The sequence below is a fragment of the Chionomys nivalis genome, chromosome 13 (assembly GCF_950005125.1).
Source record: "Chionomys nivalis chromosome 13, mChiNiv1.1, whole genome shotgun sequence".
In the NCBI taxonomy this organism is placed as follows: Eukaryota; Metazoa; Chordata; class Mammalia; order Rodentia; family Cricetidae; genus Chionomys; species Chionomys nivalis.
In genome coordinates, this window is record NC_080098.1 from 6,166,817 (window position 1) to 6,191,024 (window position 24,208).

The 24,208-nt window shown below is 38.9% G+C and overlaps 1 protein-coding gene across 4 annotated transcripts in view; it reads left to right on the forward strand.

Annotated features, from left to right (window-relative positions):
* Arhgap12 (Rho GTPase activating protein 12) overlaps nt 1–21,321 on the forward strand; it is a 102,294-nt gene extending 80,973 nt beyond the window's left edge. For all 4 annotated transcript variants that reach the window (XM_057787411.1, XM_057787410.1, XM_057787412.1 and 1 more), the window contains 9 exons: nt 7,023–7,124; nt 9,651–9,749; nt 12,480–12,582; nt 13,854–13,970; nt 15,483–15,581; nt 17,119–17,196; nt 17,300–17,434; nt 17,673–17,775; nt 18,617–21,321. In XM_057787411.1, the coding sequence (XP_057643394.1) occupies nt 7,023–7,124; nt 9,651–9,749; nt 12,480–12,582; nt 13,854–13,970; nt 15,483–15,581; nt 17,119–17,196; nt 17,300–17,434; nt 17,673–17,775; nt 18,617–18,791 (1,011 nt within the window). In that variant the 3' untranslated portion in view covers nt 18,792–21,321. The remainder of the gene's footprint in view (nt 1–7,022; nt 7,125–9,650; nt 9,750–12,479; nt 12,583–13,853; nt 13,971–15,482; nt 15,582–17,118; nt 17,197–17,299; nt 17,435–17,672; nt 17,776–18,616) is intronic.
* The last annotated feature ends 2,887 nt before the right edge of the window (nt 21,322–24,208 follow it).

A 24,208-nucleotide genomic window follows, 5' to 3' on the forward strand; every position in this document is an offset into this window, starting at 1 on the left:
GTTTAAAATTATTACTTCAGGTATTTATTTAGAAAATGGGTAGTCTTATGCTGGGCCCAGCTTTGCTTGTCTGATCCTTTCTAACTAGGGTCGACTCAGATGTCCATGTCTGTGTAATGTCAGGCAGTTTTTAGGAGACAAAGAAGTGGGTTTTTTTCTTGTCTTTATTTTGGAGTTTATTGCTATTGTTACTAAGTTACATATAAGGCATAAATTGCTGATGTTGAATGCTGGCATGTGTCAGCTGTTCTAAATGCAAAGGCTGATGTGCATCTTACCCCACTATTCCACAACAGCCATTTCTTGTGCTCTTTTCCCCATCGAAGGTGAAAGATCAAGGTACCAACCATTCAAGTAACTTTAAGACTTTACAAATACTAAGTGACAAATCTGGGCTTTAGAACATTGAAATTGGCTTCAGTGTTCATACTCTGGGTATTTCTAGAACTCTCAGTAATTGCAATTAAAGTATTAGTATTCAAATAAAATTTAAAAATGAAATTACCCTAAATGTATCTGGTCTGTTTTTATCGGACACTAACCAGCATTTTCTTACAAATACTGATTTTTTTTTTTCAGATTAGTAGAGGCTCAGCTTTTTGTTTTATACCTTTGTGACACAGCCATTTAGACTGTGCTGAGCCTGCTAAGCTACAGGTGCCTGAGCACTCTGATAATGCGCTCTAAAAATCCAAATCAGCTTTGCATGAATGTGAGCATTCTAGAGAATTTCTTCTTTTTGTGCCTCACTAATCCTTGAATTTGTTCTCTGTTCAGCGGGTATAGTGGGAAATGACTTAGAAAACACATTCATATCCAAAGATGGAAATGTTGGTTTGACCTGTCTTTCCTGTAGTAGATTGGGAATTATGTCTTCCTCCTTTTCCCACTGAAGTAAAGTATGTGGTCTTTGTGTTGAGGCATTTCTGAAGAACTGTGTAATTACTTTTTGTTTGTACTTGGGGTTCAACTCTTATTAGAAACTGACTGAAGAAAATGAATGAACAAAAATGGAGAAGCAGTTAAAATTAATAACTAAAAACCCAGTACCTGAAACAAGCTGCCCAGCATTCATTGATTTGATAGCTAATGAGGCTTACCTATTGAAGGCTGTGGTAGATAAGATACAAGTAGACAGACCAGTGTGGTGATGTAGGTCATCTAGGTAGGTGTGGTTGTATTAAGATTAAAGTCTTTTTTTTGTTTTTTAATTTGAGGAGAGAGAGAGAGTGAGTGCGAGCACACATGTGGTTACCAGGCTTGTGCTGCAATCCTACTGAGCCATGTTATTAGCCCTGTATGTGATTTTTTTTAAAAAATGTAAACAGCTTTAGAAATTGCCAGATGTCAGGTGAGCACAACAGCACACAATCGTTCATGAGATACTTGTATTTTGTTTGAAGTTTTTGCCGCATAACACTTACACAATTCAGAATTCATTAATAATGTGTTGATACTGACAAATGCAGGTGTGGGGAGCCTTTCTGTCACCTGACTGACTACTGTGCTGTAGTTGTGATACAGCTCAGAATTCACTGGGCTAGCCAAGCTTGAAATTGTAGGGTAATTAATGAGATTTTCATTGGAGTGATTTATTTATCTTAAATGAAGTTTTACTAATGTATGCTCAGATAGTACAATTCACATACTAAGAGAATAAAAACAGAGTTAAGTGGTTCAGTCAATACAAATAATCATATTTAAATAAGAAGTATATGAGTCTGTATAATGTATTTTGCAGAAACTTCATAAATAGCAAGGTTTGGCAGGATATGGAAGACACCTCTTAGGGTTACTGGACATGATTTGAAAGAATTCTAGTTTTGTTTCCTCCACTCAGTCAGCAAGTAGAACAAACATGGGTAAAATGTGTCCCTATCTGCAGAGGAGTCTCCTGGGTAAAATGTGTCCCTATCTGCAGCGGAGTCTCCTGGGTAAAATGTGTCCCTATCTGCAGAGGAGTCCTTTCTACCTGAGATGAGATTCTGATACTAGAAAGGGCTAGAAAGACAGAGACAGATGTGCTAAAAAGAGCTTCTCTATGTCTTTGAGCCGGTGCTGTGCTGGAGCTGAACTCTGTCAGAGCCATCCTCATTCCCTGTGCTGTTTACAGTTGGGTTTGAGGAGTATGTAAAGGAGTTACATTGTAAGAGAAGTATAGGTCTTTAAAGGTTAGAAACACTCTAGAATCCCCAGAGGTCACTGGAAGAAACAGCAGGCTCTCAAGCCGTACATGCATCCAGACTCATGCTCACCCACATGCTTTACATTTCTTCCTTTTGAATCATCATTCTCTTACATTTTTTCAAAGAATAGTTAGTTGAGTAAATGAAATACATGCATTTCACCTGCAATTGAGAAATCTGCACACATACCCACAAATAATAGACCCCCACAGATATCTGTAGTTACTGAAGCATTATTTTAAAAATTATTTTTTATCTCTGTGTGGGGTGGGGAGTTGAGGGGAGGGAGGGAGGCTGTCAGTGTGGGTGCACATTGGAGGACAGAGGACTTTCAGAAGTTCTCCTTCAGCCCTGTCAGTTCTGGTTGTCAGGCCTATACAACAAGCACATTTGTTCACTGAGCCAAATCACTAGCCCATGAACCATTCTTTTGTACTTTTAAAATTCCCCAAAATAGATCCGTTTTAGGACATGTATTTCTGTCGTGAGTGACTGTCCTGTGAACTAAGGTGTTTAACAGATGACTGGCACCTCCACCTCTCGCTATTTAGGACTTAACATTGTCAGATGTCCTGCGCTGGACGAGGGTCACTTTTGTCCTGGTATTCTAGAGAAAGGGGACGGTAAGCTACATAAGACCACATGTAGGAGCTGACTTGGCAGGGGCCACAGGACTTTGGCAAGTAGTCCTCAGGAGGAAGGCCAGGAGTTTCTGAGCAGAGAGGCTGGGCAAGGTGGCCAAGAGCCAGCTGTGAGTACTTTCTCTTAGCCCTCAGACATATCTACTTATCATGAGATATGTAATCCATTCATCTTAAAAATAAATATTTCTGTAATTACAAAATACTCTAGGAGTTCTAGGTCTTTGGCAAACATATTTGGGAGTTTGCTATGCTAGTATGGCATTTGCTTGTAAGAATTATATTCTTGATTCTGCCTGGTTCCATTGTGCACTTTCTTGTGTGCCATTACACTGTTGTGTGTTGTTAAGAAATAATTTTCTTTCTTTGCCCTATCACAGGGTTCAGTCTATAAGTTCTTGCTTTCTTCTTGCAAAAGACCTGTCCATCATCAGTGTCTATATTCTGATCTTGTTTCATATATCACTCTGTTCTGGTTGCACCCCTTACACATGTTGGGGTTTTGTTGTTTATTTTGTTTTTGGTGCCCTAAATATATTGACAGGGAGGTGATTTCAGTAAAGTGGTAATTTGTTTTGAAAAATAATGAGAAAAATTTGTTGCCAAACATATAGATTTCATTTTTCTATCATTTTCACAAATCTCTTTATGTTTAACTAGTTGTTTATATGTGATCTTAAATCATCCTAAATCTATAAAACATACTAGCAACTAATTAATAACTGATTTTGTTTTACTAACTATATTCAAGCTCTACAGCATTTGGGGTTGCTCAGTTCTGTGTAGAATGTTGCTGTGTCATACATAAAACCTGTAGTTTTATGGTTGGTCACCACAAAGGTAGAAATTTATTTATTTATTTTTTATTTATTTATTTTTTTGGTTTTTCGAGACAGGGTTTCTCTGTGGTTTTGGAGCCTGTCCTGGAACCAGCTCTTGTAGACCAGGCTGGTCTCGAACTCACAGAGATCCGCCTGCCTCTGCCTCCCGAGTGCTGGGATTAAAGGCGTGCGCCACCACCGCCCGGCTAAAGGTAGAAATGTTAAAAATAAAAGTTAGCCTTATTTTTGTTTTCGTAATCTCAGTAATAGATTCCATTTAACCCTATTTCTTGTAATAACAAGTACATTATGTAAGTCCATATTACTTACTGAAAGGCAGAAGAAAAATGTAACAGTTGAAGTCTGGTCATTTCTTAAGTGGAAAACTGCTAAGAGTGGTACTGCTGTCACAGGAGGAGGCTACCGGCCACAGTGGAGGGGGTGATTCCAAAGCCAGTATAGACTGACATGGCAACATTTAACAAGTGAAGCTTCTTACATTCAGGATATATCTGTAAGCTTTATTACTTGTAGATGATAGTTCTTAAAGGTTTAGCATACTAAACCGTTGTGGTACCATAGGAATACTCCTTTTCTATTCTTACATAGTAGACTGCGTAGGAATTTTAAATTATCAGAGCCATGCCAACAGAATAAGTATGTACTTAGTGCGGTTTTCTTTTTGTTAATCCTTTTTTTTTATTAATCCCTTTCTTGTGTAGTTAACAAAACATAATTAATAGCTAAGTTTTTTCCCTTAACTACCCATGCTACCTATTTTCCTGTTCATTTCACAGCTCTCACCATGTTGCTAGAGGCTTTTTAGCATCTGATTTACAATTTCTAGTAAAGACTGAATAAATGGCTTGGCTTATGCTTTCGTATTTTTGAAAGTCATTAGTTATTGGCAACATAAGTAGTTGATAAAGAAGTGAGTCTTGAAAGCACAGAACAGGATCAGAGGCTGTTTCTTAGAAAATGTGCTTGGCATCTGCTTGTTAGTTACATGTTTGAGAGTCTGGCATTGCCTTTAGAACATAATCTTTTATATGGCTACCTATGGTCTAGCATAAATTTCAAGAAATAGAACTGTGAAGCTGCAGTATACCTGTCACTGCCTGTTTACAAATAATAGCTTTACCCAATTTCCTTCTCTAGGGGTTACCATGATCATAGATTGGAGCTGAGTGCCTATTAGTTTGAAGGCTCACCAGATTTAGATATACTTAAATTTTTAAAATCTGAAAAGAGAAGGATTTAAGGTTATCTGTTTAACCTTCAGTAATGTATCAGGATACAAGATTAACTTGAAAAAAAACCAGTAGCCCTCTTTTACACAGATGGCTCAGAAAGAAATCAGAGAAACATCACCTTTCACAATAGCAACAAATAACATAAACTATCTCAGGTAACTCTAACCAAACAAGTGGAAGACCTGTATGACAAGAACTTAAAGTCTTTGAAGAAAGAAATTAAAGAAGACACCAGAAAATGAGATTTTCCATGCTCTTGGGTAGGTAGAATTAACGTTGTGAAAATGGCAATCTTACCTAAAGCAATCTACAGACTCAATGCAGTGCTCATCAAAATCCTAGCAAAATTCTTCACAGACCTCCAAAGAATAATACTCAACTTTATATGGAAAAGGAAGAACCCAGGATAGCCAAAACAATCCTGTACAATAAAGGAACTTCAGGAGGCATCACAATCCCTGACTTCAAATTCTACTACAGAGAGAGCTACAGTGCTGAAAACAGACAGGAGGACCAGTAGAATCTAATCGAAGACCCAGACATCAATCCACATACCTACAAACCCTTTTTTTTTTTTTTTTTTTTTTTTTGGTTTTTCGAGACAGGGTTTCTCTGTGGCTTTGGAGCCTGTCCTGGAACTAGCTCTGTAGACCAGGCTGGTCTCGAACTCACAGAGATCCGCCTGCCTCTGCCTCCCGAGTGCTGGGATTAAAGGCGTGCGCCACCACCGCCCGGCCAAACCCCTGATTTTTGACAAAGAAGCAAAAAATATAAAATAGAAAACAGAAAGCATATTTAACAAATGGTGCTGACATAACTTGATATCAACATGTAGAAGAATGAAAATAAGTCCATATATGTCCCCATGCACAAAACTCAAGTTCAAATGGATCAAAGATTCCAACATAAAGCCAGCCACACTGAACCTCATAGAAGAGAAAGTGGGAAATACACTTGAAGTGGGAAGTACATTTGAAGGCATTGGCACAGGAGACCACTTCCTAAATATAACCCCAGTAGCACAGACACTGAGAGCAACAGTTAATAAATGAGACCTCCTGAAACTGAGAAACTTTTGTAAAGCAAAGGACACAGTCAACAAGACAAAATGGCAGGCTATGGAATGGGAAAAGATCTTCACCAACCCCACACTGGACAGAGGGCTGATCTCCAAAATATACAAAGAATTCAAGAAATTGGTCTTCAAAAGAACAAATATTCTAATAAAAAACTGGGGTACAGACCTAAACAGAGAACACTCAACAACAGATGAACCTAAAATGACTGAAAGACACTTAAGGAAATGCTCAACATCCTTAGCCATCAGAGAAATGCAAATCAAAACAACTCCAAGATTCCATCTTATACCCGTAAGAATGGCCAAGATCAAAAACACTGATGACAGCTTATGCTGGAGAGGATGTGGGGTAAAGGAAACACCCCTCCATTGCTGGTGGGAGTGCAAACTGGTACAGCCACTTTGGATATCATTATGGCGATTTCTCAGAAAATTAGGAAACAACCTACCTCAAAACCCAGCAATACCACTTTTGGGTATATACCCAAAGGATGCTCAATCATACCACAAGGACATGTGTTCAACTATGTTCACAGCAGCGTTGTTTGTCATAACCAGAACCTAGAAACAACCTAAATGCCCCTCAACCAAAGAATGAATAAGAAAAATGTTGCAAATTTACACAATGGAGTACTGCATATCAGAAAAAATAATGACATCTTGAAATTTGTGGGTAAATCTAGAAAAAATCATATTGAGTGAGGTAACCCAGACACCCAGAAAGACGAATATATGTATTCACTCATAAGTGATTTTTAGACATAAAGAAAACCCAGCCTATATTCCCAGAGAACCTAGAAGCAAAGAGGACTCTAAGACATATGTGGATCTAATCTACATGGGGTAGAAAAAGACAAGATCTCCTGAGTAATTTGGGAGCATGGGATCATGGGAGAGGGTAAAAGGGGAGAGGGGAGGGAGGGAAGTGGAGAAAAATATAACTCAATAAGACATAAAAAAAAGATAATCTGGATTATATACATTAGTCTTTTTGAATATACATGTATATCACATAGTCATTTTTCTTTTTTTCTAAAATAAAGTTTGGGAGTAATCAGTCCAAACCAGAATTCACAGTGGATCTAAAGGGGGCAACGATAGAGATGGCATCAAAGGACAAGTCCAGCAAGAAGAATGTATTTGAGGTAATACCTTGTTTACTAACTCATTCTTGGCTTTAGTATGGATATATTTTGTTTTAGTCTTTCGTTGTGACAATTGAGGCAAAGTTTGTGACTGAGTCATCTATACTATAATATTTTAAGGGCTGAGGAGGGATCAGCTTCATTTGCATGTTACAGAAAGTAAGGGTTACAGACCTTGTTTCCCAAATTTTGTCTTTACTAGCAGTAACAAAAGGATGTGATTTTTAATATTAGAAAATAATTTTAGGGAGCTATTTCTTGGAGAGACTGTGTGTGTGTGTGTGTGTGTGTGTGTGTGTGTGTGTGTGTGATCTCATGTCTTAGTGTTGCCGTAACCCTAGAACTATTCTACAGAAATGAAGTCTCTTCCCTGTTGCTCTAACCCTTCCACTGCACTTCATGGTCTTGAACAGTTGTTTGTCACCATGTAGCAGACAACTGTAAAGCTCAGCAGCTTTGCAAAAGAACCCCTCATGCTTGCTGCAGTTAGTCCGGCATGAGTCCCGGCTGTTCTGCTCTCACCTGGGAGCACTCATGAGGCTCAGAAGGAGTGGGTAGTTTAAGCTGATCTCATTTCTCCACATGACTTGTATTGGCTATAGCTAATGGAGGGGCTTCCTTCTCCCTAAGACCTCTCTTTTTCAAGAAGGCTAACACAGACTCCTCCACATGCAGTCAGGGTTCCAGCAGGGTGAGGTGACAAGGCTTCTTGAGGCCTAGACTTGGAAGTTGGCCTAGCTGCAGTGTACTGTTATAACAGGGCTCAGAAGTCTACCTAGTATGCAGGGCCCTGGGTAGTAAGAGTTTGCGTGGTACAGGGAGCAGTGGAGTTCCACTGTAGAAAGCTGGAGGAATTTGTGAGATGTGCCTGTAAGCTGTCTTGTAATTTCCTGTCCCTTAGGGCCTTGTATCTGAGGCCTTTCATTGTAGACTAGGCACTTTGGCTTCAGCAGTGTCTTCCAAGGAGAACCTACATGATATTTTGTCATGCGTTAAGTCATGGGTACCAACCCACACCTATCTCTGCTTCTCAAATGCTTTTATCTCCAAAACTCAAGACAAATGCTACAACAATGATGCTATTTTTAAAAAAATAAAACCTTGAATTTTTAATTTGTTGTGCTTTGCCTTTAATATCACTTATAAATTTTTCTAGATTAGATTAATCTTTATATTATTAAATTAGCTTTTTTTTTTTTTTTTTTTTTTGCTTTTAAGAAACTGTTTTAACTTTGATTTAGGAACCCCCTCCTCTATCTGTAGCACCATACATTCAGTGCACGGAGGTGGAGGGGTGGGAGGCTTTACCACCTGTCTAGAGATGCATGAAAGGATATCATTACTTCTGAATCGGTTTGCAGTTCCAGTAGCTGGTTTCTGAATGAGAAAAGGATCCATGGTCAAGTACATTTTGGAAATAGAGTGTATTTTTCCCTATTTTAGACAGTTTCAGTGTTCTCTAAATTGCCATGCTCCTGGGGACGCTTGAGGGAGAGCATCTTTGTTAGACTCCTTAAATCCAGCACTTCCCAACTTACTATTTCATCATTTTTAAATTTAATTTTTGAGAAATAGCTTTATTAAATATTACTTGAGAAATTATGGGGGAAATTATCCTCAGAACATTGTGTGGGAATTGTTTTGGGAAGCTTGCCAAATGTTTCTCTAGGAAAACAAAACATTCCTAGCTAGGGAATGTGAGGGAGCTTTCACAGTTTACAACTCTTTCATTAAAGTGTAAAAAACTTAGGCCAGAGAGATTTAAGTTGGTTTGGGTTTCATATAAAATAATGGATATCCATGCTTCAGTTCACGATTGAACAATTAGTAATATTTCTGCTCAGAAGGAGTGTGAGGTTGATGAGCTAGCTCAGCAGGTAAGGGCACTTGCTGCCAAGCCTGATAACTTGAGTTCAGTCCCTGGGACTGGTGTGGGGGGGAACAGACTGACTAGTGTTCTCTCATCTCCATACTCAGGCCATGGTACACATGTGAACATACACACACAATTAATTAAATCAACAGATAGATGTATAAATCCTTTTAAAGGGACCTCATATTGTCACTTTTGCCCTCATACTCAGTCATCATCATCATCCGTTAAGTAGGAAATACTGAAAACCTAACAGTTAAGTCTTTTTTCTATGATTATATTCATAACCAGACCATGAAAATTCTCAGGCTATGAAAAACTACTTAAGCTATATGAAATACCACAGACTTTTATTTCTTTACAAATGTTTCAGTTTTAATTGTAAATGCATTGCTTTGGTATTTGTATTTATTTTTAAATGACTTTACTACTTTGGGATTCTGAATTACTAGAGTTTTATTCAGAGTTTATTGCAAAAATCAAACTTATCCTCTTAAAATAATTAGCCTGGCATTCCCAGCTGCCTTGGTACCTCTATTGCTATCCGTGTGAACCTAGTGCACTGGAGACTGTGCAAGCTTTGAAGTACATGTTTTTTCATTTATTGTGTTGAAAGCGCTGACATGTTCTTTCCTCACCTTTTTTCTATAAAGCTGAGAACTCGCCAAGGAACAGAGCTGCTAATTCAGTCTGATAATGATGCTGTTATTAATGATTGGTTTAAAGTTCTTAGTAGTACTATCAGTAACCAGGTATGTATTTGATTTAAGTAAAATTTTTATTGCAAAGTCAGGTGTAGTAGCATGTGCTTTTAATCCTAGCATTTGAGAGACAAAGGCAAATGGATCTCTGAATTTGAGGCTAGTCTGATCTATATAGAGAGTTCCAGGATAGCCAGAGCTACATTGTGAGACTCTTTCTCAATTTCCTTTAATTGCAAGGCTGTTTTTCTAGTTTGCTAATTATGCAAATTTTAGTTTACAGATGGAAAGACTGCATGTGTGTATGCATGTGCTGACCCAGGTGGGAAAGGCAAAGGTCACTTTAGCAGTCCGTGTCTAGTGGCCAGTGGAAGCTTAGTGTAGAGTCCTTACTCAGCGTCAGAATGTGCTGGAAGGGATACTGTTTGATGGAAGGAGGCCAGAGGTCAAGTTTTGAAGTGTATGCAGCAGTAGCCTCCGTGTGTTTCTAGTGACACCTTGTTTACATTTCTGCTCCTTCTCTTCTAAAGTACACCATTTGGGCTGCCAAGAACTGTGTGTTCCCTGCATTCTTAACCTCTTACTTGACATTGAGGGTCATCTAGCTTTGAAGAATGAAAGATAACACTTACTAAGGGAGATGTGAGCCTTTCTAGCAAATAATTATGAATTATATATAATGTAATATTGTATAATGTATAATATTTTTACTTGTATCCCTTTCTGTTTATCTCTGATACCATGACTGACTTTTATTTTAATACTTAAATAAGAATAACCTTCTAAATAATTTTTTTTTTTTTTTTGGTTTTTCAAGACAGGGTCTCTTTGTAGCTTTGGTGCCTATCCCAGAACTAGCTCTTGTAGACCAGGCTGGCCTCGAACTCACAGAGATCCGCCTGCCTCTGCCTCCCGAGTGCTGGGATTAAAGGTGTGTGCCACCACCGCCCGGCTCTAAATAATTTTCCTAATTTGACATATTGATCTTTTTTTTTGTCTGTTTTTGGGTTTGCTGTACTTATTTTTGGTAGTGTGGATTAGCATAAGGCCTTCTGTATGCTGGGCAAGCACTCTTCCTCTGAGCTCACTCCTACAGTCTAATTGTTTTTGGTAGCCAGTGGTTCATTCTTAGAAATCTATTAAAATTAAAATCCAGCAACTTGAGTCCTGTCTCCCATCTATTTGGGTGGACATGTAGATTTTCAGCTGTAATCACAGTGCCTGTATTCTTGTATTTAATAAGTACATGCGTGCTTGTGTACTAGGCAGCAAGCAGTACTATAACACACCTTTCTCTGCTGTACATGTAGTGATATGTAACATGCATTAGTGATGAAGTGCAACACACTACAAAAACAGTAAGAAGGGCTAGTCTAGGGAAGGCACTGCAGGGCTGTGTTGGGTGTATATTTGTTTTGTAGTTGAGGTCTCCAGAAGCAGGGAATGAGGCAAGGAAAGAAGGAAGAGCATATTATTTAATGTGAAATGTGTAAGTACCTACTGTTGCACAGTACCAGAAAATAGAGAAGAGCCAAGTGCAGCTTGTTCTATAGTCCCAGCACTTGGAGTAAGGCAGGGAGACTGCTGAGAGTGCTCGCCCAGCTCTGGAGATGGCTGCTCTTAAGAAGAGACACCGAAGCCGGGTGGTGGTGGCGCACGCCTTTAATCCCAGCACTCGGGAGGCAGAGGCAGGCAGATCTCTGTGAGTTCGAGGCCAGCCTGGTGTACAAAGGGGAGTTCCAGGACAGGCTCCAAAGCTACAGAGAAACCCTGTCTCGAAAAACAAAAACAAAAACAAAAACAAAAAAAAAGAAGAGACACCAAGTCTAAAAGACTACATAATTTCTAGATTGGAGAATTTTTTTTTATTAATTAATTAATTTAATTATTAAAGATTTCTGCCTCTTCCCTGCCACCACCTCCCGTTCCCTCCCCCTCCCCCATAGATTGGAGAATTTTGATTCTCATTAAAATTCCACGTAGTTTTTCTGGTTGTATTTGAGAACTTTATTCTAAAATTCCTTTAGACATAAAAAGGGCTAAAAATCATAAAATTTTCTTGAAGAAGGTAGTAAAGACCTGCTGTGTTGCATATTAGAACTTCAAACCTATGAAGCTTCATATTTAAGTGGGGGTAGACATACAGATCGGTGGAACAGAGCAAAGTGCCAGATATAGCGTTGTGGGACAGTCAGGAGGAGTGTACTTTTTACCAGGCAGTATCCAAGAAGAAAAGGGAGCCCTTCCTTATGTCATAACCACATCCAGTGGAGTAGACCTCAGTGAGAAGGACCAAGCAAAGTCCTTCCTTGGGAATTGAGTCCTTGGTGAGGCTGCAGAAGAGTACTGGGTGCTTTTGAGTGACTAACATCTGTGAACATTAAGTCTGTCTTACAGTGTTGTTTCCATAATGTAGTGACGTACTCTTAAACTGTTGCCACAGCAACATGGATGTCATGTCCAGGAGTGTAAGTCTGACCCTTTTGTACAGAAAGTAGCTGCTTTGTCTTTTATCGGCTGACTTCTTAACTGCTCTTATGTCAAATGAAGCAGTTATTCCTAGCGTTCTGAGAGTTAACATGTATAGTTCTCCTTTAGAAGTGAACGTTAATGTCATTAAAGGAAACATACCTTTAAAGACTGATCAAATACCTAAACCATATATACTATATACTATTTCCTAAAAATCATTGGTAAGAGCTCATTATGGCTCATTCTGAAGATTGTTTTCAGCTGCAGCAATATTAGAAGTAACATGTTTGGAAACTCTCTCACCAACAGGCAGCAGAGGCTGATGAAACGGCTGAAGAGGAGGCACCAGATTCACCGGGGGTAGAAAAGCAGGATAAAGAAAAGGACCAAAAGGAGCTTAAAAAACTTCGCTGTAAGCTGTTCCCTTATTTGGTAGTGGTCTCTCCCAGGTTTTGAATACATGCCCGTAAATATGCAGTCTCTCCAGAGACTAGAAGAGTGACAGGGCTAAGTACTATCTTGTCAGCTCATTATTTTAACCACAGTGCATATCCATATGAAACTGTAATAGTAAGGTGGGATACTTCAAGAGAAAATACAGTACCCTTCTCTGAGGTCTTAGGAAGCTGGGCTTTGTGAAGTTGAAAATATATTTGTTTGCATAGAATCTTAGGCATTTGGAGGTCCAAAGTCAAGGAATAATTGTTCCACCACTACCTCAGAGGCACCAGGAGCCCACTGTCATGTGCTCAGATCTCCAGAGCACACAGACACACAGGAGCAGAGCTAAGCCAGAAATTTGAAGATGGATAGTTTTGAACGCAGAAGTATATTATTGATGTTGGCCATTAACTGTGACTCCACACCTTTTCCAGTTTATCTAAATCCACACGCTTAACTAAGGATTTTCTGGCCTCCTAATTGATTAGAAAGTTAATTGTACTTTTGTTTTCCAACAATATAATGAAGATTTTACACAAACACACACCAACACCATCACTCAGCAATGTTAACACAGATTTACAGTTTTTAAGGGGTTCTTTGTGGTTCAGGCTGTCCTTAAGCTCCCTGTGAAGCCAAGACTGACCTTGAGCTCTTAATCCTCCTGCCTCTGAGTCTCCGTAGTGGGAGTACAGGCATATGTCACCCAGCCATCCTTAAAGTTTTTAGTCTCGATTGGTGTATTCTTTGCTCTTAATGTTCTCCAAACATAATTATAACATGTTATTTAGAATTTCATGTTACTATATCTCATAAATATTGAAGGTAATATAAAACAGGCTCTATGTGCTCTGTTCTTCTGTCAGAGTACAGATTATCATAAAAGCATCAGACACAAATATGTGGACTTTTCAGACTCATAGCAGTTCACTAGGGTAGGAATTTTGGGTTACGTTGTGAATTTTGTGTGTGTGGTACAGGAAATGGTATTTGCCTTCTGACACTGATGGAAAAGTAAAATCATTTTTTAAGATATTGACTTATCCCAAAGAAAGTAGAGATGTAGTCCGCTTCTAGTGATTAAAAATAATAATTTTGCTTAAAGTTAGAATAACCGTTTCTGCTGTGATATTTATTTTATTTATTACTTATTTAACCATGGGTTGATATGTTTTGGGTCATCTGTGGAAAAACTTTTACTAGAAAAGTTTCCTGAAGTACCTAATATCTGTTTGCCTAAAGCCATGAAAGGATCCAGCATGGATTCTTCAGAGCAGAAGAAAACTAAGAAAAACTTAAAGAAGTTTCTTACCCGACGCCCCACATTGCAAGCTGTTCGTGAGAAAGGTTATATCAAAGGTGTGTGTACAAGAAGTGGTATTTACATAATGAATGTTAGCTGAATCAAGTGCAGTGTGTGAAGCTAAGACTGAGCACTTCCAACGTTTTCATTGTTATTCGTCTCCAACTATGCAGATGAAAGGCATTTGATAACTAACACTGATCTTTTAAAAATGCATGTGTAAAGTGTAGCTAAAACATGGAGCCAGGCATAAATCCCAAACTACATTGTTTTGAAGCCCATATCAGAAAAGGACAGATGAGATCCATGTCGGTCGTTGGTGTTCTTAGATATCATGACAAACTTTGGTTCTGCGCTGTAAAGATCAGAAGTTAGCAATGTGACAGACAGACAACCACTAACAGTATGAGAACAAACAACAGCTAATAGTTCCCGTTCCTGATTGTTTGCTTTTGGCTCTAATTTAAGGTAATTTTAAAGTTAACAAAAGATATTTATATTTCCCCGGTTGTATGTTTCTTAATTCATTTATGATCACCATAATGCACCATCAAGCACATGGTGGGACGTGGCGACACACAGGCAGACATGGTGCTAGGGAAGGAGCTGAGAGTTCTACATCTTGATCTACAGGCAGCAGAAGGAGAGACTGCCACACTGGATGTGACTTGAGTATATGAGACCTCAAAGCCTGCCTTGACAGTGACACACTTTCTCCAACAAGGCCACACCTCCTAATAGAGCTGTTCTTTTTGGGACGAGCATTTAAACACATGAGTCTATGGGGACCATACCTAGTCACACCACCATGCAATCTTAGGGGTTAGAGATAAGTACTGATAGATAAAACATGCAGGTTGGTTTGTTTAGAGCCTTCAAAAAAATGTCAGAGGAGGTCTCAGAAGCAACTGTTAATTTGTTCATTAAATTAACTTTTTCATTGAGAAATATTGAGTTGTTGCCTTGTTGCGTTATATCACTTTAGACATTTTATTATCCTGAATACTTAGCACATACATGCAGTGTCTAAACTGTTTGTTTAAAAGATTAATGGAACAGCTTTTAAAACATTTTGTGGAATCCTGTGTCAGCACAAGAAGAATACATAGCTCGTTTTGATAGTTTTTAAATTATTTGGGTATTTTCTAAGTGCTGTGCATGAGATAGGAGCCGTGAGCACCTGTTGCTGTTGAGAACAAGGTTCCAGCCCTCGGGATGTACTGGGTGGCAGGCAAACCTGATGAATACTGTGAGCCTTTCCCAGAAATCCAGTAGAAAATGATTGGGATTGTTTATCTTAGGAAAGGATAGTCAGTTTCTCTAAGGAGGTGATTTTTGCCTGAGGCCAGGGGTGAAGAAAGGGAACCATATTTAGGGACAGTGGTCTCTGCAGTAGGAATAAAAATACAAAACCTTTTTTGACAAGAGTGAGTTGTGTAGTCTTTGAGTTTATTTGGGAAGATTAATGTGAGGTTGAAGGAGGCACGTGTGTGCACGCTGAAGTACTTAGCTGTTTTCTGAACTGATGTTTAGCAAAGTGATTCATTTAAAAAATAAATCTCTTTCAGATCAGGTTTTTGGATCTAATCTTGCTAGTCTGTGTCAGAGAGAGAATGGAACGGTGCCAAAATTTGTGAAGCTGTGCATTGAGCATGTTGAAGAACATGGTAAGAGAATGCTGCCAAGTTTTGTTTTTCACATTAAGCAAAACAGCTCTTTGTTTCAGACCAAAATCCCTAGGGCTGGACCAGTAAAATGGCTCAGCTGGTAAAGTGCTAGCCACCAGGCCTGAGGACCCGAGAAAGAAAAAAAGAACCATTTTCTACACAGTGTCCTTTGACCTTCACACAAGTACTATAGTGCCCGTCTCACATGCTCTAAGTAAATAAGTGTAATAAAACTCTTATAAGATTGTATGATTTCTGAGTGAGGCAATCAGAAGTTCCTTATGATCCTGAAATGTATATAAAAAAATGAAGCATTTTGTGTGCTAAAATATTACCTAATTTTACCTGTTTCAACTTAAGGCCTTCAGGCCTCATTCAGTGTTTGATATGTCACTATGGTAGCAGTCCAAGTCATCTGGAGTTGCCAGTGCTTATATGAAAACGGGGTGACTGAAGCTGGCCAGGACTGATGTGCTGGTGTGAGCGCTCTAAGGATGGTGTTCGAGAGAGTGCTTGTGGTACTATAGAAAGGAGAGCTCAGCTACATCATGTAGGTCATTTCCTGAGAGTACAACAAACTCGTTTCTTATGTCTTACGACTGACCGTGCATTGACTATCGTCCCAGCATCTGTGTGTATCAGAAGCATCCGACACAGGTAGCAACTTGTGTTACTTCATTTGTAACTTCTGCCAGTTTCGGATCTTTTGCCCATTGACTCTGTCAGCATGACCGTCAAGACTTGACACTGTTTATTTGCTTTATTTGAGGCTAAATAATTAATAGAACATTAGAAATGTGCTTTGTTTGGTGTGTACAGCTTTGTTATTTAATGGATATTTAATATTTTTAGGTTTAATTATGTGAATTTCAAATGATTCTGACCATACCTGAAAAAATATTACCATGTGGTATGTTCTCTATAGAACCACTAGTTACTAGCTTTTGATAAGCTACCGTAAGCGATTGGTGTGACAGACACTGTTAAGAGAGCGCCAGTTTCTTCAGTATATGCATTTACATTTTAAAGTTGTGTGAAAAAAAATGAATGGGTTGATTTTATCTTTGCTTTAAAAACTATCCATTAATATCTTAATATTAAATGTTAATTATTAATATTAAATAATAATGTTAATAATAACATTAATATTAAATATCAGTTGTTCATATTTTGAGTTTTGTGAGTTTATGAGCAAAGCTACAGTGTACCTGATAAACAGTAGAATTTCTTTTGTTTATTAAACAATATTCAGAATAAAATTGCCGCCTCATTCCCATGCCAAGAATCGAAATAACCATGTAGAAAAAGAGAGTATTTGTCCAGTTGATTTTCAGCTAATGCTAAGAATAAGAATTCTGAAGCTGGGTACAATGTGTCTGTACCTGCAGCTGCTTGGGTAGATGAAGCAAAGGATCACTGCAGCCCAAGATTTTGAGGCAGTCTGGTCAGCATGGTAAAATCCCCAAATGGAGATGCTTATGCATCTTTAGAAGCAACAATGAGTTTCTTCCAAACATAAAGTATTATTTCCTTGTAGGTTTAGACGTTGATGGTATCTACAGAGTAAGTGGCAACCTTGCAGTGATTCAGAAGCTGAGATTTGCTGTCAATCATGGTAAGAGGGCACACCCTCCTGTTTATTTCCAGCAGCACTGCCCATAGCTTGAAGAACTCGTTCAAAGCAATCTTAAAAATGTCTTATTCCTACTGTTTTTCAGATGAGAAATTGGATTTGAATGACAGTAAATGGGAAGACATTCATGTAGTCACTGGAGCACTCAAAATGTTTTTTCGAGAATTACCAGAACCTCTTTTTACATTTAGCCATTTTAATGATTTTGTTAACGCAATTAGTAAGTATGCTGTTGTTCTACTCAGTTCCTCCCCACCCCCGGTACTGAAAATCATTTTTACAAATTAAGCTATTGGATGGTCTTTTTTAAACAAGTTTTTTCAATGGGTTGAAAAAACTCCAGATTTTAGGTGTGACCACCAGATGTCACTGTGTGTTACCAAACACCAGCTTCCAAACTCCATTGCCTTTCCTTCCATAAGAATTTGCTGCAAAGTGTCTGCTTATTACTTTTTTAGAACAAGATCCGAGGCAGCGTGTCACTGCCGTTAAGGACCTAATCAGACAGTTGCCAAAGCCAAATCAAGATACAATGCAGATTCTGTTTAGACACCTCAAAAGGTAAGAAGCTGTTTGGGTAGGAAGTGTGGTTTAGGACAGTGGAGAGCACATGGGACAGGGTCACCCAGGCCCCAGTTCGTCCATAGATGTGTCACTTGCCGTCCTTGTAAGGTTTTAAAAGCAGCTCAACTTGTAGCATTTATTCTTTAGTAGAAGGCTTCAGTGTGGGTGTTCTGACAAGACTGGACTTAGCAGGAAGATGAGAGCCTAGCTTAAGTGAGACATGTTACATTACTTTAAAACATAACTCATGGCTCTCGATTACTACTACATAGCTGCTTTAATAAATGAATTTGTTACATCTTTGAAACACTGAAGTAGTAAGGTAGGGCTGGCAAGATGGCTCAGCATATAAAGGCATGTGCCCATGACTCTGAGGACCTGTGTTCAGTCCCCAGGACCCACCTGAAAGAGATAACTGATTATCACGAGTTGTCCTTTTAACTTCCAGATGTGCACTGTGGTGCACACACACACACACACAAAGTACCTATCAGACAATCTTTTAAAATAATATTAAATTGAAAGTTGTGACTTTATTCCCTGATGAAATATCCTTCCCGTGTAGGTGGCGGACCACTGTTACCTGTGTGGTAGCTTATTTAGGTCTGTATCCTAACCTGAAGGCGAAGCCAAAATACCACAGTATATATAGTGCTCATCTTTTAGCTGTTAATTAAGAAACCGGCTCCATGTAGCAGCCCGACCGAAGTGACATGCTTAAATCCTGCCTGTATCACCCCAGCAAAGTCAGCGATCTCTTTCTAAATGCAAACTGTTAGGTTTGTAATACAATTTGACGTTTTCCTCTGTTTCTTAAACGTTTGTTTTCTCTCTCTAGGGTTATAGAAAATGGAGAAAAAAACCGAATGACCTATCAGAGCATAGCAATCGTTTTTGGTCCCACTCTGCTGAAGCCAGAAAGAGAGACTGGTAATATAGCGGTTCATACTGTGTACCAAAACCAGATTGTAGAATTGATTCTTCTGGAATTAAGCACTGTCTTTGGACGCTGACTCTCATGAAAAATAGCCTGTGGAAAAGAAGCTGGATTCAGAAATTTCAAATCTTAAAAATGGTGTGTTTCATTTTTGGACCAAGCCGTGACAATGACTCTAATTTTGCACTTTTTTGAGGGTCAGAGAGGAAGAAGAAAGTGAAGATACTAGCGGGGCCCTCATTTGCTGCTTTGTTGCAAGCAGACAGCAAGCTATGACTGTGTGTAATTTTGGATTCATTTTATCCTGGGATGCTTGCATTTCATATTTGAATAACAGTAAAAGATCAAAACTCAGAATTCTAACCAGTCTAACACTGGATAACTTGGTAAGGAAAACTGTGTGGGTCCCATGTGTCACTGCCCTTGCTGTCACCAAACTGGATAATGTAGATTTCTTCTCATGCTCTGTGAGCTCTTTACTTGGTACAACGTTCTTGGGCGTTTAAAACAAATGAAGTTGATCCATTTGAGGCCTGTGTACTACTTTTTTCAGGGAATCTGCATGAGTGGCAGTCTTTAGTGCTGAAGCTCATGACCCTGATAGGATCCCTGGTGAAGGTTGCTGTCTCATTTTACTGTCTCACAGCATCCTTGCTGGATACCTTGGTTGTTGGTTAGGACAGCACACTGACAGTACTTAAAACACTGTGATATACTGGAGTTCTATTAGTCTAAGTCAAATCAGGGTATTTGGTACGCGCTGTACTGAATTATAGCTAACAATCCTGATCATGTTTAGTGCCATATTGAGTTCTTGGTATGACCCTCTGGAAGTAGAAATTGTTTGATGTAAATATGTGCTAAGGACTTAATATAATTTAGGTTATGTATATACCTGTGTTGTGTAGGCTTAGAGTACATCTAACCCGGTGTTAATCATGGCATTGGTAACCGTTTCCATGGCTTCCTCCAGAAATAAGCCATTATTTGGGAAAATTAAACCATGCACTTTTAGGTTTTAATTACATTTACTGGCAGATTACTTCAATGAGAATGGTACTGGGAAATACTGAATAGACTTGCTAAATAGTGAACACACTACAAGAGGAGCTTTTTAGGTTATTTAATATGTACAGAAGACATTAGGAAAATCATAATAGAATTCTATCCTCCACCTGAATAGTGGAAACCTGTGTAAATCAGATGGATGTTGGATAGAAAATGACACTGCAAAATTGAGTATTTTCTTTTTACATTACTAATGTAGATTGATTTATATAATAAAACAGGGTTTGGAAGGTTTTGTTACAGGGAGGCATGGTCTGTTGAAGATTTCTAAATGTATTTTTCTAGATTAACTGCTGTATATGAAATGTCTAATCTAATAAAGGAACTATAATAAGCTTAGAGGGTTTTTTTTCCATTGGAGATATGCATTTTGGTTCTTAGTTTGTTGTTGATGTTTTGTTTTGTTTGTTTTCATTTACTGACATACTTTTATACCTCATTTTAGAAAATCAACCAAATCCATATTTCCTGTGGCAGATTGACTTTTCTCACTCCTGTGTTTTCTGTTCTTTCTGTACCAACAGCTCCTTAACACCACACACTTCTTTTTTTCATCAGGGTTTGAAAGGAAATTATTTGTGACCATGATTCTTTTTCCTAGGATTGCATTTGTAATTTCCAGATTGCCTTCCTTGATAACAATTTGTGTGTGTGTGTGTGTGTGTGTGTGTATGTGTGTGTATGATCTGTACAGAACCTTTTTCCTAAATCTTGTAACTAAGATACTCTCTGTGCTGTAATCTTCTTAAATACATAACATACTAAGCTTCTTGCCAGTGGATGCAGATTGCTTTGGTGTTGGGGGAGGCTGCTCGTTCATTCCTGGCTGCTCAGACTTGAAATAATTACACAAAACTGTATCAATTAAACAACTGTTTGGCCAATGACTAGCATATTCCTAGCAAGCTCTTGCATCTTAAATTAACCCATTCCTATTATTTTATGTTTTACAACGAGGCTCATGGCCTATCAGTGGCAAGGTTCCAGCTAGCAGCTCGTGTCTTTCTCCTCTGGCGGGTTACATGGCTTCTCTCTGATTCCGCCTGCTCTCTGTATCTCTTTTAGCCTGGCTTTACTCTGTTAAGCCATTGGCCGAAAGCAAATTCTTTATTAACCAGTGACAATAAAACATATTCACAGCATACATCTCCTCCCACATCACTTTAGATGGGGAGAAATTCCAAATCCGCATGTGTAGACCTGCAGATGCCGTTAATAATACAGTGTGCTTTAGGGTTCTTGTGTCTTGACTGTGTACCAGGAAACCAATTAGACTCAAGTCTGTGATCTGTGGTATTCTTTCTCTTGGAGGTCATGGACATGTCAAAGGGTTAAAATTGTCCTGTGTTTCTTGTTTCAAAGTACATGTGTGTATGCAAAGTCTTTGATGTTGTATTGTTCTACCACTAATATTGTATTGTAATGGTGTATGTACAATGAGGTCAGTGTCTTGTTTTTTCATCCTTTGTGAATTAAAAGTTATCAATTGTTTTTGTAATAACAAAACCAGTAATATTTTCCTGTCTTGACAACTTGATTTTTTAGCAGAAAATATATTAAAAGCTAAAAATAAATACTATTAGTGGAATTTTATTTACTAACAGGCCTTTTTTCAAAATATCACAAAAGAGACAATTGAAAGAAAAAGTTTATTCAAATCACTATTGCAATCTAGTTAGAAAAATACTTCCTTAAATGCTGTGTTAGGCATTCTGCCTTTTACTCTGAAGAAATTGATCAGCTCCGACAAGGTGTTGTTTTAGAGCGGGGTAATGGAGTTTTTCCTCTTTTGTGAAGACCACAAATGCAGTCATGAGTTCAGCCAGACTTCAAACTTAATGGCCAATAGGTTATGTTCATAAAATACATCCTCACATAAGTGTGTGCATTTCTGTCACCCATGGGCGTGAAAACAGTAGTGACTAAAAACAGTAGTGACTGACGCCTGGGGATCTGTGGCTGTTCTCATGCCAGCACTTGCAGCTTTGCCAGCTACAGTGTTGGAGCAGGAAAAGTTACTGTTTGTGCTCTCCAGCTAGTGAGAGAAGCTTTTAATGAAAGTAAACATGGAGTCTCCTAGTAGCACCAGCTCTCAGACAGTACAGGAGCATACAACAGTGTTCAGAAGACAGACTAGGACACCCTGCTCTCCGTTGTCCAGGAAAATTCACATGTATTAGAATACTGCTCTTGGACAGAAATTTGAAAGTACTTAGAAAATAGGATTTTGTGTAGTTGACATTGTGTTTTAACCCTAGCCTCAGCCCTGGTCCAATGGTCCTCATCTGGAAAATGCATTTCCAGTGTGTGACTAGAAAAGGTGTTTAATATGCCCACTGTTCAGTTTCTGTCACAATAGTGTTGGAAATGGGACACAGGTTTTGTTTTTTGTTTTAACATTTTCTAGTCCTCTTAAATGTGACTTTTATTTTTTTATTTTATTTATTATTTTATTTATTTATTTATTTATTGGGTTTTTTTTGTTTGTTTGTTTGTTTTTCGAGATAGGGTTTCTCTGTGGTTTTGGAGCCTGTCCTGGAACTAGCTCTTGTAGACCAGGCTGGTCTCGAACTCACAGAGATCCGCCTGCCTCTGCCTCCCAAGTGTTAAATGTGACTTTTAATTTGAAATAAAAGAAAAAAAAGTAAAGAGATGGGTACAGAAAACCAGCAGGCTCATAACAATGGTGTGATGAAGTCTCCTGGAAATCCTGTGATGTCCGGCCGAGCCAAACCAGACTGCTTATTGGAGGAGGGAGGAACAGGATGCCAGGGTGAGTCTCCTGAGGAATCCCAATGAGTCTTCTTCATGCAGTTCTGTAGAGCAGTCGTGGCGGTAAGGATGTCCAGCCTGATGGTACTTCTCACACGTTAGTCTGTGTGGGTCTGGCACTTGAATGAACACTTCTTCTTGGCTGCCCTTTGCCTGTGGCACCGTGTGAGCAGAGCACTTTGATAGTGCTCACACACAGCACTTGCAGAACAAGGTGACAACTGGACAAACCACTACAGTGCACACTTAGCAAAGTGTGGTTCTCCCTTTATTACACTTCTGCCAGTGCACGCAGATAAGCATGCTGTGGTAAAGATGCTTAATTACTAATGCTGCTACACTGTTGATGAACTTCATAGACATCAGCAGGACACGTGATGTCGAGCAGCTGTAGCAACAGGGCCTTTCCAGGTGAAGTCATGACTCAGTGACCTGGAGGTCCTGCATAACCCTCAAGGCCTTTTCTCCCTTTGGCACATTTTGAAAGTTTACATTCAGGCAAAAGCAATGGGAAACTCAGTCTTTTTAACTGATAAATGAAAGACTAGGTGGAGTGTTTATAGTTAGGGGGATGTGTCTGCTTGTTTTAACAGATGAATTAACAGGCATGGATTGCTTATGAATGCCCCAGGTTATAAGCATACTTATCAACTAAAGCCTGAGGCTAAAAGGAGCTAGTTCCCCCCTTGATAAAAGTCTATTAAATATATTCATAATTCTGGGCTGTTTGATCAAAGTTATTTCTATTAACATTTTATATAGTATATTTTGATCATGTTTTTCTGTTCCTCCCAGATTCTCCCTTCTTCCTTAACACCAAACTTCATTATCTCTCATAAAAGAACAAAACAAAAACTGAAAAACAACCAATAAGACAAAAAAAAAAAAAAAGACAAAGCCAAAATAAAGCCACAAAACAAATAGGCAAAAATACCACATGGAGTTCATTTTGTATGGCCAACTACTTCTATATATGGAACGTGCCCTGCGATCCATATTCTCCCTTTACTGGTATCGGTTGCCGATCGCTTCTCAGTAAGGGGCGGGAGCCTGTTCTACTCACCCTGCCCCGTCTCAGTGCTGGGACCCCTGACTTGAACATGCGCAGGTCTTATTTAGGCTGCTACAGTCTCTGAGTTAAAATGTGTATCGGCCCTGTTGTGACTTGAAGTCATCCACCACCTCTGGCTCTTAAACTCTTTTCCTGCTCTTCTGCCTAGATTCTGAGCCCTGTGGGGAGGGGGTTGGTGAAGAGATTTCCTTTAGGACTGAGTGCTCCAAGGTTTCTCACTGTTTCCCTTGCCCAGTTGTGGATCTCTTGATTCCCTTCTATTGGAAGAAGTAGCTTCTCTAATGAGGGTCAAGTTATGTACTGAGCTGTGGGTATAGCAGCAAGTCATTAGGAGACATCTAATTGTCGTGAGGAACTACTTTGATTAACTGTTAGTTTAACATGATCAGTTAAGTTGTGCCTTATTCATAAACGATCCACCTTGGAGGATACCTGAAGCCTTGGTCAGTACCAAACTATTATCCCTATCTATATTTATTCATCTGTCCATTTACGTACATTTATTTCTTCTTGTGTGTGGGTTCTGTATTTGTGGATTCAGTCAGCCATTAACCAAAAATATTCAGCATAGCAAATATTTA